Source organism: Pavona decussata, unplaced genomic scaffold (genome assembly GCF_977016875.1).
Source record: "Pavona decussata unplaced genomic scaffold, jaPavDecu1.1 SCAFFOLD_233, whole genome shotgun sequence".
NCBI classification, from domain to species: Eukaryota; Metazoa; Cnidaria; class Anthozoa; order Scleractinia; family Agariciidae; genus Pavona; species Pavona decussata.
The window spans coordinates 2,551,587-2,570,792 of record NW_028145638.1 but is presented as its reverse complement, the minus strand read 5'-3'; the positions used below and the strand labels follow the sequence as shown (position 1 = coordinate 2,570,792).

The 19,206-nt window shown below is 40.7% G+C and overlaps 1 protein-coding gene across 1 annotated transcript in view; it reads right to left on the bottom strand.

Annotated features, from left to right (window-relative positions):
• Positions 1 to 19,206, bottom strand: part of LOC146458370 (polycystin-1-like protein 2) — a 40,461-nt gene that overhangs the window by 3,276 nt on the left and 17,979 nt on the right. The window contains exons 12-26 of the mRNA XM_085090787.1: positions 18,375 to 18,669; positions 16,817 to 16,999; positions 13,972 to 14,097; positions 12,655 to 12,817; positions 11,537 to 11,616; positions 10,092 to 10,349; positions 8,624 to 9,214; positions 7,117 to 7,332; positions 6,247 to 6,618; positions 5,640 to 5,912; positions 4,164 to 4,506; positions 3,549 to 3,775; positions 2,265 to 2,624; positions 849 to 1,017; positions 191 to 413 (exon numbers count right to left, since the gene is read on the bottom strand). Of these exons, the coding sequence (XP_084946913.1) occupies positions 191 to 413; positions 849 to 1,017; positions 2,265 to 2,624; positions 3,549 to 3,775; positions 4,164 to 4,506; positions 5,640 to 5,912; positions 6,247 to 6,618; positions 7,117 to 7,332; positions 8,624 to 9,214; positions 10,092 to 10,349; positions 11,537 to 11,616; positions 12,655 to 12,817; positions 13,972 to 14,097; positions 16,817 to 16,999; positions 18,375 to 18,669 (3,879 nt within the window). The remainder of the gene's footprint in view (positions 1 to 190; positions 414 to 848; positions 1,018 to 2,264; positions 2,625 to 3,548; positions 3,776 to 4,163; positions 4,507 to 5,639; positions 5,913 to 6,246; positions 6,619 to 7,116; positions 7,333 to 8,623; positions 9,215 to 10,091; positions 10,350 to 11,536; positions 11,617 to 12,654; positions 12,818 to 13,971; positions 14,098 to 16,816; positions 17,000 to 18,374; positions 18,670 to 19,206) is intronic.

The window sequence follows — 19,206 nt, the reverse complement described above, 5'->3', positions numbered from 1 at the left end:
GCAATCTAGCGTCATGAAAACTTGGCCGTCACGTTGGTCACACAAGCACAATTTGCCGTCCCACCACATCAGCCGTCCTGTTGCGTAAACTCGCTATTACGAAAACGTGACGGCGACGGCGGCAACGAGAACGTCTAAAAACAAAAGGTTAAAACATGATAATGACAGACACAAGATTTGAATCACATACCCTCCCCCACTGTATGTGGCAAGCTGGGCCCAGAAGGGGTATCCATCTAGCTGGGATCCGTTCTGGTATCGCCACATCATGTCGTCCCATGTTATCCTGGTGTGATATGTAGTAACGTTCCGCCATCCCTCAATGTAATCGTTCTTGTCGTCCTTGTTAATGAAGTATTCCTCGAAACACTCTCTGGTGATGCCGTACACTTGGGTTGGAACTCTGCACGAATCTGCAAGATCACCGAATGTCATCAATCAGCCGCGGTCATTGAAGGAATAACTGAGATCGGATTTGGATAGCGATATTTTCTTTCATTGTCGTAGTTCGCCGTATGCCGCACGAGTGGCTCTTAAGTTTAAAGCCCAATTTTAACTTACTCTCAAACAAAAGCGCCGTTGAAGTGGAACATATGAGAGACCATGCTGAGAAAGCCATTGGCCAGATTTGGCCAAAACGTTTCTTAAGCTTCATGCTCTCAAACCCTTAATTTTTAATTTTTTTAATTGTTTAGAGACTTTGGGGTTGTTTTGGTTTTCACAAGATGGGTTTTGCGCTGTGCTCAGTTATGCTCGCATTGTGTCTGCGCCGCTAATGAAACCCAGGGCTAAACATCTCTTTAATACAACAGTGTTCAATATTGCGTTGTCTAGTTGTAAAAACTTACCACTCTTAATCCTGATGAGCCTCATCCTCGCCCCTCCCACCATCTGGCTGGAGCCATCTGCCATGAAGCCGTCTCTTTTTCTTGGGTTGCCGTTGTACCATTTTGTAGGGAACAGACCATCTAACAGTTCATGACGAGACCAGTTCCAGAACTCTTTTTGATTTGTTATCTGTTCAGGGAACAAGACACAAATATGCCCTTAGCTACACAACATTTAATTCCAACAATCAGATTACGAGTCAGAATTTTGCATGAGCGAACAGTCACGGTTATTTTCGGTGAGTATCAGTTTGTAAAACCTAAAAGTACCCTTGAAATTCGGAGATTAGAATTTCATTCGTGAGATTTCTCTGACTTGAATTTTCACCTTAAAAAAGCCGAGCAAATCGATCTGTGTCAGCTTGTCCAATTATTCGTCAAGGCCCAAAACCATACGGAAAAACAGAAAACAGCATATAAATTTTTCTTTTTCTGCATCAATCACCATCAACCATGGTGCTACTGATATTGATACACAGCCAGTTGACACCATCGCCTGATGAAGACCAGCGATATAGCCGTCCAAACAACGCAATCAACACCCAAGCTACACTAGCGTGAGTCGACAAGACAATTAAAGGGGCACTGTTACGGCAATTTTGCTGCAGGTACAGCGTGTTTTGGTCAAAACTGCTCGAACGTTTGACGAAAAACCTTTTTGCTAACACGAAATTGTTCTTAGAGCACCGGGAAACTTTAGTAAGGGATTTCTTTATGGAACAACTAACTATAATTAATTTTTACCGACTTCTCTAAACTACACAGAAGAACTTGAAAAAATTGGCGAATTTTTTCAAGTTACAATACACTTCCATCCTAAGCAGCCCCAGGCAAACATAACTAATACTAGTTTCTGTACACTGCTATGGTTGTTGTTAACAAACTTAGCAAAACTGAACCATTATTTTAAGGATTCCATAGATTGAAGCCGTGTTGTGTCGCCATTCAAAGCAGCACTAAATAGGTGATACTGCCCCTTTAATTATTATTGAATTATTGCAATTGGAAAACAATGATATTAAGGACCCGTCCATACTAATACCGATCAATTTGGATGGCATTTTCACTCCTAAATGGCATCAAATCATTTGTATTGCCGCTATCGTTTTCGTGTCATTTAGCCATCTGCACTTATCCGGATAAATTTGAAATTGGTCCCCCGGAAACGGTAAGTACCAGGTGGACCATGCGCATATTGCCTGTGATGTCTGCGTTTTTAGAAAGCGTTGTTTCGTCCGTCCATAGCTATCCAACCTCCCTAAACCAACATTTCCTCTCAAGGATAATAATCTGGTCTTCTCGAGAAAACACTTATTTATTTTTCCCGAGATTTGAGCTGAATCTTCGTTGTATTTAAGGCCCAGACTAATAGCTCACCTTGGTAAAGTTTTCTCCCATCGTGTTCACTAAGTTTCTGGTTTGAAGATACGCTGTAGGATCGCGGTGAGTGTACGCTATCGTTAGAAGTAACGCAAGGAACACATAGTATGTCACGAGCTCACGAATCACGGAATACATCTTAAGTTCCTTCATCCTCGCTGCTCTCATGGCGATTAGCTTTGCCTGATCGGGCGGCAAAAGTTTCGTTTTCTTGCTTCCCTGTCCGTCTTGGTTTAAGCCAGATTGCTGAAGAAATTCTTCGTCGTCGGCAAGTTTAAGAGTCTCCTCTGTGATTTCGAACTCGCCCTTGTCGGGTTTCTTGACGACGAGGGCAAAGAACACTGCCAAACCGAGTACCTAGAGCATAACAAAAGGTCAAAATTTTCATGTTACGTTTCAAAACAAATATCGCAAGCAAAATTGATGCCGGAAGCTGACAAGATTATTCTTCCTCTCAGCTTAAGCCAAGGCTCCTTTGATTCCTTTGAATACCGCATATACCCACTGCTTTCCACCTCCTTCCTCTGTCCCCAAAATGAATACCCTATCCGTTATTATCTTCTTCATTTCCTTGTATTGCCCTCTATCTTTCATCTCCACTTTCCGCTCAGATCCTCTTGGTCTCTCCTATCCGTTGTTATATTCCGCATTTCCCCGTATCTCTCAACCTGCGTCCTTGACCTCCATCCCCCTTTTCTCTCGTCCTTTTTTTCCTCTTTCTGCCATTCCCTCACCTCTGTTATTGAACAACCTTCTTCGTTTCCCCTATTCCTTATTACATTCAATATTTCACCCCCTATAATCCACCCCTCTTATTTTCAACATGCACCTATCTCCCTTCCTCCCCCCCCCCCCCCCCGCCCCACCCTTTTCCGATAGAATAATAGTGCATAACTCGAAGCTGATCGTCCTTCTCCGGCAAGATTTACCCGGTTAATTGGGATCTTAAGCAACCGCGACGGCAACGCTAACGAAAACTTTACTTGACAATATAAATTGACGTTATTCGAGCTACGTTACGATTATTCCAGCTCGTTCAACTTGCGCGCGTGCAAAGAGGGTGAACTGTCCAAGAATTAATTATAAAGTGGTAGGAACGGGCGGTGTTCAAGTTAAAAAAAAGAATGAAACATGGAAACTTGGAAAAGGCGAGAGAGCCTGGGATCGAGATCATCGAACCTTTGCTAATTTCTAGTTGTAAATTGTATAACGCGCGTGCAGAGTGATTGTTTCTCCTAGCCAGACAGAGTGCCGTCGCCTAAGTTCAATAATAACTAGTACCTTAAGAGGCTGGGTGATAAGGACGTCCTGCACTAACGAAACACATGAGGAAACCAGCCATTGAAGAGACTTGACGTTTTTGAACTGCATCCCATAAAGCACCACGACCGTGGCAGAGCCAGTGGACAAAATAAACACTAGAGCCCAGGCCACGTACACGAAGTAATACGGCAACGTATTCTTCCTTTTGAAAAACAATATAAAGCGTCGGAAACGAGATGTAGGAGCTGCAAGAGAAAGTAGTGTTATTACTTTTTTGAAACAACACAAAATAAAGAATTAATGATACATTAACCTTTTTTTTATCTGGCTAGCAATGATATTTTTAAACCCTTCTTAAACAGTGTTCATTCAAGGTTGGTTTATACGCACGGCGCAAGCAGAAACTAAAGACACTAAAGACTAAAGAATAATAGAAAATCCAGGCTTCGAGAATAATAACTTACTCAACAGGTTTTTTTGCAAAATGACTTAACAAAGCAAAGAGGGTTTGCTTAGTTTTCGAGGTCTGCAAATTTAAAATTTGGAATTGATTTTCATATTCAATCCAGTAGCTCGTGTGCACGATCTTAACCCTTAAGGTTCGTCAGTAGGAACACAGTATTAGATACCTACCTATCTCGTACGTTGTGCTAAGCCTGCGATCGATAAGCAGTGGACTGTCAGTAAAGCTTGCGCGATCCACGTCGGTATGCACATCATTGATTGACAGCCGCGTCCTGTTGTTCCTTTCCCGCGAGGAATCCAAACTGTTGTTTGAACCTTTGGTAGATTCATCGGACGAATCTTTAAGATGATTGTAGTTCTCTAGGTTCTCTTTTGTGAAGGACAGGGTTGGTGGCTGCGGTGGCGGTTTCTTGGGTTTTACTTTAGGCTTTGGGCGACAGTTACGAAAGATTTGCACCACAATGAGGTTGATTGGAAAGACGATAAGGCTAGAAATTATGCCTATCAGTACCTGCGGAATTAACAATGAAACAAGAAAAAATACGTTGACTGCACGTAACATTGCTACAAGAATGGGATGATAAGGTCTTGAGTCCCCGATCTTCCGCTCTGCGATCGGATGTTTGTTATCACCCCTACTACAAGAAAATTCCTTGCGATCTACGTCATATTAGGGACCCTTAGACTTGAGTACGAGTCTAGTTCGCTTGTCTTAGACAATCACTTGTCACATTAGTCTTGTTTCTAGAGTCTCTTTATCTGCTGGTAAACAACGGGAAGCAGCGAGAGTTTTTGAGACGTTTTGAAATTTAAAAGTCGTACTCGAACTCTGTCTGGTTCTCGTACTCAAATCTAATGGTGCCTATTTAGTTCATTCTGGATACTGTTTGACCAGTAAAACTAGTGACTATAAGCAGTTCCACACTGGTCTTAGTCGAAAGACAGATTTGTGGTATGCCATCTTCCTAATTGTTTTCAATCGTAAAGCAAAAAACAAACAAACAAACAAACAAAAAACCGCCTTGCCTATGATTTGTAATACTTTCTAATAATAAGGAGTCTCCAACTCAACCCACTGAAAGACATTTTTCCGGAAACTAACAGAAGCTCGAGGCTTGCATTCGGTATGTTATGGTCTGTGGGCACCGGCCAAGTGTGTAACTGAGTGAGTAACAGTCACATTTTATCTTGATTGCGCCTTACTCTCCAAAGAGAGGTATTGGTCTAGTTACAATAAAGGAGTGAGTGAGTCAGTCAGCCAGTGAGTAGGTAAATAAATAAGCAAACATTAATAGAGAGATTAAGCACTACGTTTGTGGCAAACGGCAAACGGCAGAAATGATCACTTGACCATGTTTACACAACATTTACCACTCGCTGTTTTTTTTTTCAGTTTCTCAGAAAAATTGAGTAGCTTTGCGTTAGCATCAAAGGCCAGAATTATCTTGTACTTTTTTCATCTATGTACTCATTTTTTCAAGAAAACATAAATGCGAATTTCACGCTTGCCGTTTGCCGTAAAAGTGGTGCTTAATCTCTGTCGTGACTGAAGAACGTATAACATATCGCGATTTTGACTTTTAACTAATGGGTGAGATCAGACCCTTTTAAGATCAGTTAACAAAAGTGTATTTAGCATCTTACCTGTTGCCATGTGAAAACAAATGTGCCCACATGCTGCAGGTCAGCAGGATCGTTCTGCCTGTCATAGTACATACCGCTGGCCATCAACGACATAAGTAACAGGCACAAACAACATGACAACCGCTGCACTCGCGTGAATCGACTGTTGGGGGGCCGAGCAAGGACTGAGAACCACAAATGACTGTCGCTCAGATTACGGCGTGTCCTAGCGACGAACAGATGACCGAATTCCGTGAGCTCCTCTTTGCTGGCCAACGGTACAAGACGTTCAACCTGCAAGAAACATCAACAAACCATTTATGAAAGAAGACGACGTCATCATCAGAATCAAATAGAAAGCTTGTCTTTGGTAGAATTGTAGACTTTTTGAACTCTCTAAGGTTTATAGAGGCTCGCCTAGCATGTATCACAGATTCTTTCAACATCATGTTGAGAGTTGTACGAGAGAATTGTTAGAAGCATTGCAACTGGTTTAAAACAGTGCATGATTGATAGTCGACGCTCTTCTCTTGTGTATGCCTGTATTTTACGTAAAACCAGCTACTGCAGCCGACATCCTGACTAAAACATAGACATGGAGTATACTGTTACAGCTGCATTCACTGACCTGGCCGTCTTCTTCATCCACAGCCAGCCATCGATTGCAGATAAAGTAGTATCTTTCGTCAGTCTGCAGATCTATCACCATAATCCTACTCAAAAACCACGACCCACCGGTGTTATCGTGCCAAATACGGATATACTGAATAGTACCCATATCAAAGGGTGTGGTCAAAAGAAACGAATCCTGACTTCCGCGCTGAAACGGACTCCTGTCACGATCCTCTAGTGCTCGGGCCTCGCTGTCGTGCTCGTCACCGTACACGATAATACTGACTTTAGACTTGGTGCCGGCGTTACGGCGCATGCCCGTCCACAGGGTTATCTCGTAACGGTACGGGTCTGCCGGGTCATTGTCCCGCAATGGGCAAACACCAACCTGAGGATAAAGGAAAACACAGGGTGGGTTAGCAGGCCTCACATAAACAGCATATTCTTTGGCTTTTGTCTTTTTTAGCAATTAAATTAAATCAGAACTTTTATTGTTTTCATTACTTTCATCATTATTCTTTATAGCAAGAACTTTAGTTTTCAATGCGGGAAATGGTATTCCAGTCAATCCAGATGCTTTAAGTTTCAGAAGGTTGCATTCCCCCATCCGACTTGGCTGTGGTCTCCATGGCGCCCCCCCCCCCCCCCCCCCCCTGTTTCAGAAGTCCTTGAAACCTCCTCTGTTCAGTTAAACAATTTAATTTTATTTTAATTTTGAGATTGAAAGCCATTTCCTTAACTTCAGAAAAAGACAAACGAGAAGGCCTGACAGAAAGTTTTACAGGAACTAAGTAATTCGTGTAATATACGGGAATTTAAAGTCAATTTGGGCAAATAGCTTCGCCGCTGGCTTTTTGAGAATTGTTAAATAGCCTAACTCTGCTACCTTGATGATGTCAGCCCTGTCTGCTCTTCTTGCCCAAAGAAGTGCGATGAAGTACAACAAGAAGATGACGCACACGAATATCAGCATGGCGTATCCCTCTTTCAACTTTGCAAATGTCGGAGGATCGATGGGGTTAGGCTTCACATTAAGGGAGCCAAAAAACGTGGCGTGATCACAATCGCACTGGGTGAATTCCCTTGTGATGTTGTCACCAACCTGAAGAAGAAAAATAATTTGAGTTCAAGTCTCCTACAAGAAAAGAATGTATGGAAAAGTTTGCACTGATGTTAATTGGTTGTCCGCAACCGAATCCAATCATGCACGGTGGCTCTGTAACAGACCTGATGCAACCCGAGCTGATGGGTTTTTTTGTCAGTTTCCCTTGTGAAACTCTATCCTCCCTGGGAACTGGTGGATTCAAAAATATCCCTGGTCGATTTTATTCCTTCCTGGTGCCCATAGAATTCCACATACATATCCCGTTCTTTCTTTCTCTCCCTTTGCAAGACTAGTGTAACTTGAAATGAACTCGAATTTTAGCGCTCTGCATAAACGAGGATTCTGTGGAATAACGTTGTGTGCTTGACGTTGACGTTGACTTCCCACTTGCTAGAAGCAGAAAAGGGGATTCCCGAGCCAATAAAAATAATAACGGAGCATGCCCTCAGATACCCTAGAAGACAGCTCAAAAGAAAAAATTAACTCACGCCTTTTCTAGTGCGCAATCTCAAATGATAGGCTCGAAACCTTAAAAGTGGCCCAAAACGGGGTGTATGAAAGTTTATATGTTGAATATTACGCGTTTTCTAGACATTAAAATGTGCAGTTGATGTTGTTATAGATATAGCATGTTACTCGTGACAAACAGAACGAATACACATATTCAAACAAGTTACTTTTCATATCATTCTCCCTGCTCGAAAATTGAAACAGCCTGGTGGGCGTTCATCTGCAGGTAGAGTTTTCGTGAAAATCCTGTCGACCGTCCAGGCCTCAACAGGTCTGCTACATAGGGGTGTACTCATGTCGTGCCTCACGTGATCAGTTCCCACGCTTGACAACTAGTGATGTCATGCTTTTAGCTGGAGTTTGAGTGTTTCATTTAAAACGTTTCGTAATTTTTCGCGCCCTTTGGCCCAGTTGCATGTATTTCACGTGTTTGGTATAATTTGTGCATTTTTCAGTGCTTGTATGTTTTCCTAACTTCGCAGCTCAGCAGAACGACTCATAAGTTTGGTTGAAACAACAAACACATTGCACCTTAGCCCTGAATAATAGAGCTGCTTGATATACAGGCCCAACGCAATTAGAGGTGCTAAAGAGATGCCACCTGCCTGTAACCATAATACATTCGTATCTAGTAATCGTTTTATGAGTGTTTTCATTTGAATCTGGTTAGCGTTTTACCCCCCGATTGCAAGGGAATACGCTCACTAATTCTGGAATTACGACAGTCATTTATAAAACACTTAGTTCATAATTTAATTAAGTTAAATCATTTCCTCACCTTGCAGCCTGTTTTACGCCATTCATACATGTTCCTGTCCCAGTACCTACACTCCACACAATATAACGTCACGGTATAATTCACAGCATGTGAAGTGTTCCCAGACCCCTCTTGGCTCGCAGCTGGTTCGTCTATCGTGACGTATAAATCGAAGTAAGTGGGTCTTGAGGGGAGTTCACGAAACACGTACGAGTAATTGTCGGCCTTACGAAATGGAACTGGTATCTCATTTTCATTAAGCGGTACTGGGAACCTCAGCTTATAGGTAGAAGAGCTCGCGTCAAACCTGATACTAAAATTAACTTTTAATGCTTCGCCATTTTCAGGTTCCACTCCAAGTAATATTGTCTTGCAGGGCATGTCTGTAGTCATCTGAAAACGATGCCTTTTAATGGTGTGAGGCGTGAAATACATACTGTGACGTTCAGATACGTGGGATGAATCAACGGGAATGTATATTTCAAGGTCCTTTTCGAGGTTTCGAAGTCTGACCTCTTTGTTGTTCTTTCTGATTGAGAATCCTTGTATCTCCTTGTTTATGTGTGGGGACCATTTTGGATCCGCAAGAAACGCGTTGTTCATTGATATGTACTAAACACAAAGATACATAAAGAAATTATACGAAATTATACTCCCCCAAGTCTCTCTTCTCCCCCTACTCCCCCAAGTCTCCCTACTCCCCCTACTCCCCCAAGTCTCCCTCCTCCCCCTACTTTCCTAAGTCTCCCTACTCCCCAACTCTCTCTTCTCTCTCTACTCATCAAGCCTCCCCTTTCTCCCTACTCCCCCAAGTCTCCCTACTCCCACGACTCTCCCAACTCTCCCTACTCCCCCAAGTCTCCCTACTCCCACGACTCTCCTAACTCTCCCTACTCCCCCAAGTCTCCCTACTCCCACGACTCTCCTAACTCTCCCTACTCCCCCAAGTCTCCCTACTCCCACGACTCTCCTAACTCTCCCTACTCCCACGACTCTCCTAACTCTCCCTACTCCCCCAAGTCTCCCTACTCCCACGACTCTCCTAACTCTCCCTACTCTCCTAAGTCTCCATACTCCCCCAACTCTCCCTACTTTCCCAAGTTTCCCTACTCCCCCAACTCTCCCAAGTCTCCCTACTCCCCCAACTTTCTTTTCTGTCTCTACTCCCCAACTCTCCCTACCACCCTAAGTGTCCCTACTCCTCCAACTTTCCCTTCTCTCCCTACTCCCCCAAGTCTCTCTACTCCTCCAAGTCTCCCTACTCTCTCTACTCCCCCAACTTTCCCTACTCCCCCAATTCTCCCTACTTCCCCAATTCTCCCTCATCTTCCAACTCTTACTACTCTCCTACTCTCTCCACTCTACTCTTACTACTCCACCTACTCTTTTACCACACTTCCCTGAACGGGATGCTATAGACACCGACAAAAAATGGCACGCCAGCAGATCAATCAAAGAGCGAGTTATACATCAACAAAACGTTATAAACCTGAATGTCGACAGACTCATTGCCGTATCCTTTAAGGGTAGTCGATAGATCCGGTATTTCAACACGAACATTAGAACCTTCCACAACTGTAGTGTTTATGCTGGTTATGCTAGAGCGTTTCACTTTCATCAAGAACGCAGGAGTCACGACCTTGGTTTCTCCTTCTCCAACCACCCTTTTGCTTTGAATTGCTTTGCTGACTGTTTCAATTGCTGTAAATATGATTGTATCTACCACTTTATTTGACTCTTGAGCATCCTAGAAGTAGACATGAAACATATTACTCTTAATAATAATATTAGCATTCCTTAGCTTTCCGGTAACTTCATATCACTATATATATATATTTATTAAAATCTTCATCATGGTTTAATGTTATTTCAGCGGTTTGATTGGTTCAGCAGGTATGGTATATGAGCCATTATATGTCCAAGTGAAACAATTATTAAATTATCTTCTGGTTGTTCTTGCAAAGCGAAATCAGGAAGATCTAGCGATATTTCTGACTTGTTTTTAAAAAAACAACTATTCCACACGCGCTTGTTGGATATGAAAGTTAATATTTCTCAAACTCATTAATAATTCATGAAGAGAAAACAAAGCAAATCACTACCGTAAAGGGGGTTTGGAAATGTGATCTTAATTATCATAAAATTTTGTGAATTTTTGCTTCGAATTTCTCCAAGAATTATCAATAGTTTGAGAAGCTATATCAAACACTCGAAAGAGTGTTTCCTCCTATTTCCAAACACCTTCCTCGTGTTTGATGATTATAGCTAACTCGGCGCTGCACGCCTCGTTGGCTATCTATCATCTCATATCCAACGCGCGCTAGTGGAATAACTGTTAAATACATTTATTAAAACTACATTGTATAATGCAATTCCAGGGATTTCATTGGCTTAGCGGCTATGGTAGTAGTAGTCACGCGTGGTCACGTCAGGAAAAACGACATGACCTAACTTGGTAACAACCGATCAAATTATTCAAATACCCAAGTTCGCTAACTGGAAAACTTAAAATGTTCTATGAACAATATGTTTATGCTTTTTAACAAATTTGGGCGTCTTACTCGAAACATGGTCACGATGGAAGGCAATCGATGGTTCAAATAACAGTGTGGTTTTAAGAAAATAGTACATTTTACAGCTCTCAACCGTATGTATATAAAGTTTTGAATATTCTTAGAGTCATCTGTACATCTTGAACAAAAACGCTTATTGCACTCGTATTGCGATAATCGTTCCTATTCTGCTTTCAAACCCTTGTTTGAAAATTTACTTTAAATTTGCGCAACATCTTAAAAGTCGCATGTAGGCAGCGCAATAAATTTAAATGTGTTTATTTATTAATTTTGTTAAAAACTGAGGTCTTTTCTGTGGGGTTTACTCTCCCAGTCACGTAGTAAAAATGACAACGCATGCGCCCTAAACTTAGAAGAATACCTGTTCTCTTTTTAAGAAGTTGTTACGACGCTCCCAGTCACGTGACGGAGGCGCGTTGGTGGGGATGCTGTTATTAAAAGCTGAAAAAAGATAAAATAAGATACATTTGTGCTAGGTCATTTGAGATCAATAATCAATCATAAAGAAAGAAAGAAAAAAATCCTGTTGAAGGGAGCGGGGAGCCAGCGGTGTGGCTCGGGTTTGATTCCCTGACTCGACAATGCAGATGCATAAAGTTTGTTGTTCAGTTACGTCCTTTGAATCCTATACTTATCTCGTAACAGTCCGGTTTTCGTTCCTTCTGAAAACCTGGATTTTTAGACTTCAATTTGGTACGAAATCTGATGGTCACAGATCCGCCAGTTGTAAAAGACCATTCGTAGCCTCTGTCATACTTTTTCCAGCGTAAAAACCAAAAACATACCACAATAATATAGTGGATGTCTTTCGAACATCAACATGCTACATATCTACGTATTTTAACCCCCCTTAAAGGTACACGTAAGACGATCACTCGCCCGTCCTTTTAGTGTAAAGACCTACCCACTAGGCGGTGGAGGCAGACGTACATCGATCACTTTTTATTGATATATTGGGACCAGTAAAATGGAAGTTATTTGTAATTAACGATTTTCTGATTAAACCTTTTACTGGGAGACAAGTGTTGTTTTTACGCCGACAAAAAGTTAACACAGTTGGGGTGAAAACACACAGAATCACGTGGTGCTTGTAAAACATCGCGTCTGCAATGCTGTCAATGTCTTAGAACTCGTGTAATCTGGTAGGGGTAATTTATTTATATACGGCACATACCACATAGTCTCATGGTGGGTTATAATTCTTCTGTGGGATGAGATCGGACGTCAGCATGTAAAGGCGCCACTGGCAGCCGCTATCAGTCCATGTTCTGATCTCACTCACACACCCAACCCACGCATGAATGTTAAAGACAGATGAGAGGGAAGATAGAGATAGACCACCACACCGGGGACTACGTCCCCACCCTAAAATAGAAGGCCAAAGGGGGATTGAAACTCCAAGTACAACTGAATACACTTTTTCGACCACGAATTTCTGTACTGATACACCCGAAAAGTTACAAGCTCACATCAAATTACCTTCTTCGACGAAAGGGAGGGAAGTTACTTTACAGGCTTGTACTACGTTTGAGGCTGCAGTATAAATTGTTCTGGAATCCTCCTCTACTTTTACGGGTCCAAAGTTTTCAGCGTCATTGTTTAGTAGAGAACTGGCATCAATGATTAGACTTGCGGCGTTACTCTGAATACAAAAAGGCAAAGTTAGCATATAATGGTTGTGGCCTACGTCACAGTGTATACGTTTATCCCCCCCCACCTACCCCTCCCTGTTAATTCGTACATTAGAGACCTCACGCAAACGCGAAGCTGTCGACAACGAGAACGTCAATAACAAAAAAAAAAGATTTAACGAGCAAATCAACGGCTCTGCACGTGCGTCAAATTTCTTTTACATTTTTGTCAAGTCCGATGCAAGGCAACGTGGGCACATGGGCACACATGCATGAAGGCTGTTGCGTGATAATTATTGTATGTGAACGTGTATTTCTGAGAGCCATTTTCGTTGGGGTTGCCATTGTGGTGACTTAAAGCTCGCTAATGCTGACATGCCGCAACATGGGCAGCTTTGGCGAAAAAAAAGCCTTCCATTGAATTCACAGATTTAATTTGTTACGTTATGTACAGAGTTGTCTCTAGGCCGGGTGGGCTGGGGCAGGTGTTGCATGTTCGTTTGGAAACTTTTCAGTCTGTTGACAAAATTCTAAAGTGTGACCAGTGACCAGGTAAAGTGGAAGCTGATTGACAAGTACTCAGTTCTTTGTTGTTGTGGCTACTTCTCGTGCTACACTACAATTGATGATTCTATCTTTAAGGTTTGACCATACAAATTACGCTTTTAACACAAAATGATCAAAAGCGCACTACAGTGTAAACACGACAAGTAAAATCATTTAAAATTTTCAGTAAAAATTTTGTACATTAAAAGCTAATTTAAAAAGATAATTTAAAATGATACGATTTAAAATGTTCAAGGGTTCCAGATTTACGTTTTGTGACCGGGAGGGCATTCCACAATGTAGGATGCCATGACTGCAATGACCTATCAACAAAAGATTTTAGCAGCAGTGGTAGTATTTTTCTGTGGTACTATTTCATTAAACTGTATCAAGTGGTTCTTATGTTTTAGTCTCCGCCCTAAGATGTGACTTATCCCATGGTACTGTTTATTATGCTGTACAAGGTGGTTATACTAAGGGACGACAAGTGGCCGTTCAGGTGAATGCTGCTGAAACGTACTTCCATTACGGTGTTGTTTGCTGCGAGAGAAGTTTTGCAAAATGGATTTTGTTTGTTGAAATCTTGCGCTCCCTGAAAAAATAAACGGATAACACGTACTTGAGACTGCGGCGTAACTTCTTTCTCGTCTTTGGTGACTTCTATTAAGGCGCTCATCATAAGCTGTCCCTGTTTGTTATTAGCTATACTGATTTTAGCCAGATTATTGATCAATTCTGAGCGGATCTGAAAGAGAGAAGGCGCAAAAGTATTTTAAAATGGTATAGTAAAGTAATCGTAAATGATATATAGGATATGTAGTGCAATGAACGTTGGTAATCTTAAAAAATATGATGTGACATCTGGCTAGACAACATCATTAAAAACTGTATCATTGTTCCAAGGATTCGATTGGCTTAGCGACCATGGTATATGAGCCATTATACCATGCCCGGGAAATAGAGACCGCAAAATTGCTTTTTGGTTTTCTGTTTTCTTTCTTGTTAAGTAGACAAGAGTAAATTCGCAAGTAAAAAGATATCTAAGCCAAAAACAATTTTACGATCCCTAAATCTTCCGTGTGTCATAGGGCGCTTTTCTTACATTTGTCAGAACTTTCCGGCCAGATCGTTCGGTTCGTAAACGAGCAAGGTGGATGTTGTTACAGCTGTTGTTAGATGAATTTTCAGAAAAACCAAATAAAGATTCTTTCAGTGAAGGGAGACAGTTGGAGTTTTTCATAGAGTTCAATCACCTGAATACACTTTCCCTGAAGGACTATGTGAATTGAAAGTTAATGAAGGTGTGGTCTATGAAATCCTCTTCACCGCAACATAAACGGATGGTAGTCATTTGAAGGATAACTTTCATCCTGGTCCTTGGAACTTCTTCAAAATAGCGCGTACCATTTTCGGACTGATTATTTTGCCGGTTTTTTTGCGCCAATGGTATTCCACACTATGGAAGAATTTTCAAAACACTGCGCAGCAAGGGGTTTCTTCTTGAATCAAAGGCTCCTGTGAGCCAACTCGTGAATGCAGATGACACATAGTAATTGAAATTTAGACGGCTACGGAAACTTCCTCAAAAGCTAAAAGAAATTATATCTTTGCCCGATTATGTAACGAAAAATGACCATTCTTGTACTATTAAAATGGTTGTCAAATTATTCTGTACAGATTAAATAAGCCGATTATTCTGATGCGCCGATTAAAAAAAATCATGTGTTTTTTTTATTCAAAGTTCATAGGAGCACGCCATGTGTAGCTACGTCATGCAAATTCGTGTCCCCGATAGTCCGGGGCTACATCGGGCTAGTGGATTCTACCCATCACTTGCCCGATGGGCAAGTGAAGTTTTTTTGGGAATTAAAATTACAAAATTACTGTAGGGCAAGCCGATCTCACAAAGGGAAATATGTTCAACAAAGTATCGCATTACATTTCATGCCCGACATAAATGCGTGAAATTTTTCCTTTGGAGTTCAGTCCACGCAATCCTCAAGTAAAAATAATGAACTATGACAAGCTCTTGCTAAATAAGAATTATTTATCGACCGCGTCCTTTTGCTTTCCCATAAATTTCCAGTTGTAAATTTCGAAAATGAAACATTTTTTCCCTGTGAAACCTCTATGAAAGCTGACAAGATCTTAAAGTGTTCATTTCACCAGAAATTTGCATAATTTTGTTTACCACGTCAATGATGCGTGACATGGCACGTTCCGCTTTCGCGTGAAAACTGACAAATTAAATTATTTTTTAATTAAATTATTTCTAAATTAAATTATTTTTAATTCTTGAAAGAAACCGCACTTCGTAGAAAAAAACGAAAAAATCCTATAACTTTGCTCAGATTCAACGAAAAATCCCCATTCTTACACTAAAATGATTGTCAAATTATTCTCTACAGAATGAATGAGAGAATTCTGACGCGTCGTGAAACAAATTTTCACGTTTTTTCTTTTTTTTTAACTAATTGAGTTTACGACCCCGGACTTTCTGAAAAACTGAAAAAACTTGAAACTTTCCTCAGATTGAACGAAAAATCGCCATTCTTGCACTAAATGATCGTCAAATTATTCTCTACATATTGAATAAGAATTTCCTGATGCGCCATGAGCAACAAATGTTCGCGTGTTTTTTTCCACTAATTGAATTTAAAACTCATTCACTGCGCACGCCCGAAAGTTAACGACAAAACCGACTGATCGACTGATCGACCGATCGACTGATCGACCAAGTCGAGAGTCAGCTATCGCTATAACTCGTTCATTGCGCATGCGCGCATTCACGAGTTAAAAAGGAAAGCTATTTCTCACAGTGGAGAATCAAGCTATTTTCTGGAAACGAATATTTGCGTTAATCAACTGAGATTCAGCCCTCAGATCTCTTCACGGTTGCCAAATTACATGTTCAACTTAAGATATAAAATTTAATCTTGTTTTCACTCCCCACCGACGCACCACCACAGTTTCCTTGGAAACCAGCTCCCTTATTTGTTTTCTGGAAATCTTTGCTCGTAAACAATTTGAAATACAATGACGGTGTTGCTGTTGCTCTGATGTTATTGTTGTTGTGTTGTTTAATTATTATCATCATCGTGATCTTGACCATGATTATAATAATTGCTTTTTATAGTTATTGTTGCTGACGTCTTCGTCGTTGCTGTTATCATCATCATCATCATCATCATCATCATCATCATCGTCATCATCATCGTCATCATCATCATCATCATCATCACCATCATCATCATCATCATCATCATCGTCATCATCATCATCGTGATCTTGACCATAATTATGATTATTGTTGTCATTGTTATTATTATTGTCACTATTATTATTATTATTATTGCTGTTTCTGTCATCATCATCATCATCATCATCGTGATCTTGACCATGATTACGAGTATTGTTATTGTTGTTGTTTTTGTTGTCAGTTGTTATTTCGTATGTTCTCTTACCTCTTTCCGGCTTTCCAGTGTGTTAGGATCGGTTTTGTCTTCATTGTTTAAGCTCGATGCCACAGAAATCGCGAGACGAGGAATCTTGTTTGGATTTGAACTGATGTCTACGTTGTTTAATTCTTCAGTGATGTTTTTCTGGAGTTCATTATAGTTGGCTGAAGTCAAATTTCTAGGCTTCACCTGAGAATGAAGAGATGACAAGAATGATTTTACAACTAATTTCTCCCAACAGGGTTAAATCATTGTCATTAGTTCAAATCAGTTCAGTTTATTGATTCTTGACATAAATCTTACGAGAAATGTGCCCTGCCTGCAGTTAGCAAGAGTTAATCGAGGCGGACAGTGGTTACAAGCAATATTTACAGAACAAGAGAAAGAAAAAATTAAATTAAGTTAGAAGGCACTTAAAATAAGTTAGGTTACAAGGCAGGTTGTGAGAATATATCAACCTATCAACATACATACATGCATACATACATACATACATACATACATACATACATACATACATACATACATACATACATACATACATTCATAATCTTTATTTAAACACGATGGTATTCAAAGCTGTTAGCTTGTGGGGTCGCGTGTTTACTTACTGAACTAACCTAATCTACGTTACATTAGAATATTTCAGGTATAATAACAGTTAATAGTAGACAAAATTCTGTTATTTATATCGTGTGGTTGATGCAACAAGAGAATATTGTCTTTTTAAACAAAGAACCTCAACCAAATTGAACAGTCAGTTGAGAGTTGTTCTATCAACGGCTAATTGTTTTATCAACGGCTAAAACTGGGAAAAGTATGTTTTAGAAGTAATCGTTTTGTCCAGAAATCACGGGGGAGGGTTGCTACCCTATGCAAGATCTATAAGTATGTGCCCTACCGGAATCAGGATCCATAGTCGTGTGTCCACACTGTAGTTTACAGTTGTAAGGAATTTCTTCGTGTGTTCACATTACTTCTATCGAACCGCAAAGACACGTTTTCTATTTCCTTTGCACAACGGAATTTTATTCATAGAATTTTCGAACTGCTGGTAGCTTTTCGAAAATGCTAGCTGCCTTTTTTATCTCCTTACGACGCATTTGTTCCTCCGAAACCGAAAGGAATTAGTTTTTCAGCGTTGGTAAAGTTTGAGGTTACCTTTCACTAAAGAAAACACTCGTCACTATCCACCGCACGGTAAAAGATGGTGGATGTACATTTTACCACAATACCTTGTAGCCAGTAGACACGTAGAAAGCCATATTTTCGCGAAATTCGTCCCTGTACTGACAACGTTGTGAATGCCAGGTTTGAAGTTTTTAGAACTTTTCTGTGCGTTTATATGAACGTTTTTGGGTTCACGTACGCTATGAATTATGGGTATATGTACCAGTCGCCATCTTCCGTAAGTGAATTTTATCCGAATGTCGGAGGCTGGTGATGTCGTTCCGGGTAGATATGAGCAGATATTTTACCGAAACAAACCGTTGCGTCCCCGTGACCTTTCAAATATTCTAACAGTAAATAATTAAAAGAACAACTGACTTGATTTTCACTTTACCGTGGCGTTTAGAGGAAACTCGGTACAGCAATTGCACTTGTCACAAATTTGAACAGAGAGACGGAGAACAAAGCCATTCTCTTTGTCTCCCAGGGGAAACCTGCTGGATGAAGTTTGTCTTTGGCCATAATACCACATCTGACTGGGCTCCGACTCGGTAGAGAGCGTGTTTATCTTCGCCAGATCGTCGATTTTTACTTTGTAAAAAAAGGAGTAGGTGATGGGGTGATTGTCGGTCACCCAGTCGTTACACCTCATGTCGAAGAACGTGTCAAGAGCGACACCAGATCTGGGGCTGGAAAGGAAAAAACGGTAAACAGAAACGTTAAAGGTTAATTCTGCTCTTACAACAAATTTTCGCTAAATCGTTGGAAATGACTAAATTCTAATTTTCTTTCAACATCTAGAAAGAGCGATATTTACTTTATAAAAACATGGTTACTGCTATTGTCAGAAAGCAAAAGATTTTATTAAGCCCCGGTTTAACGATCAAACCTTTTGTCCAACGTCGTGTTTGTCACACGAAACGTTCGTTGGCTTAACTGCAAACTCGGACAAAGTGAGCCCACATTACTCTTTTTGCGCTTTACCGCTGAAATTCTGGTAGTTGTGACGTCACACAAATTTCGTTTGTAATTAGTTGCTTTTCTTTCTTCGCGAGGCGTTTGCTGGGCAGAGCCTGCTCAATGATAAAACATTTGTTTGTGGCGCAAAATGTTGGTTGAAAATGTTAGATCTATATCAAACATGGAATACTATTTAAATCCAATGTTGAGAGAGGTGACTAAACAGTTTAATCATAATCGTCCAACACGATGCTGGGTAGAAATGT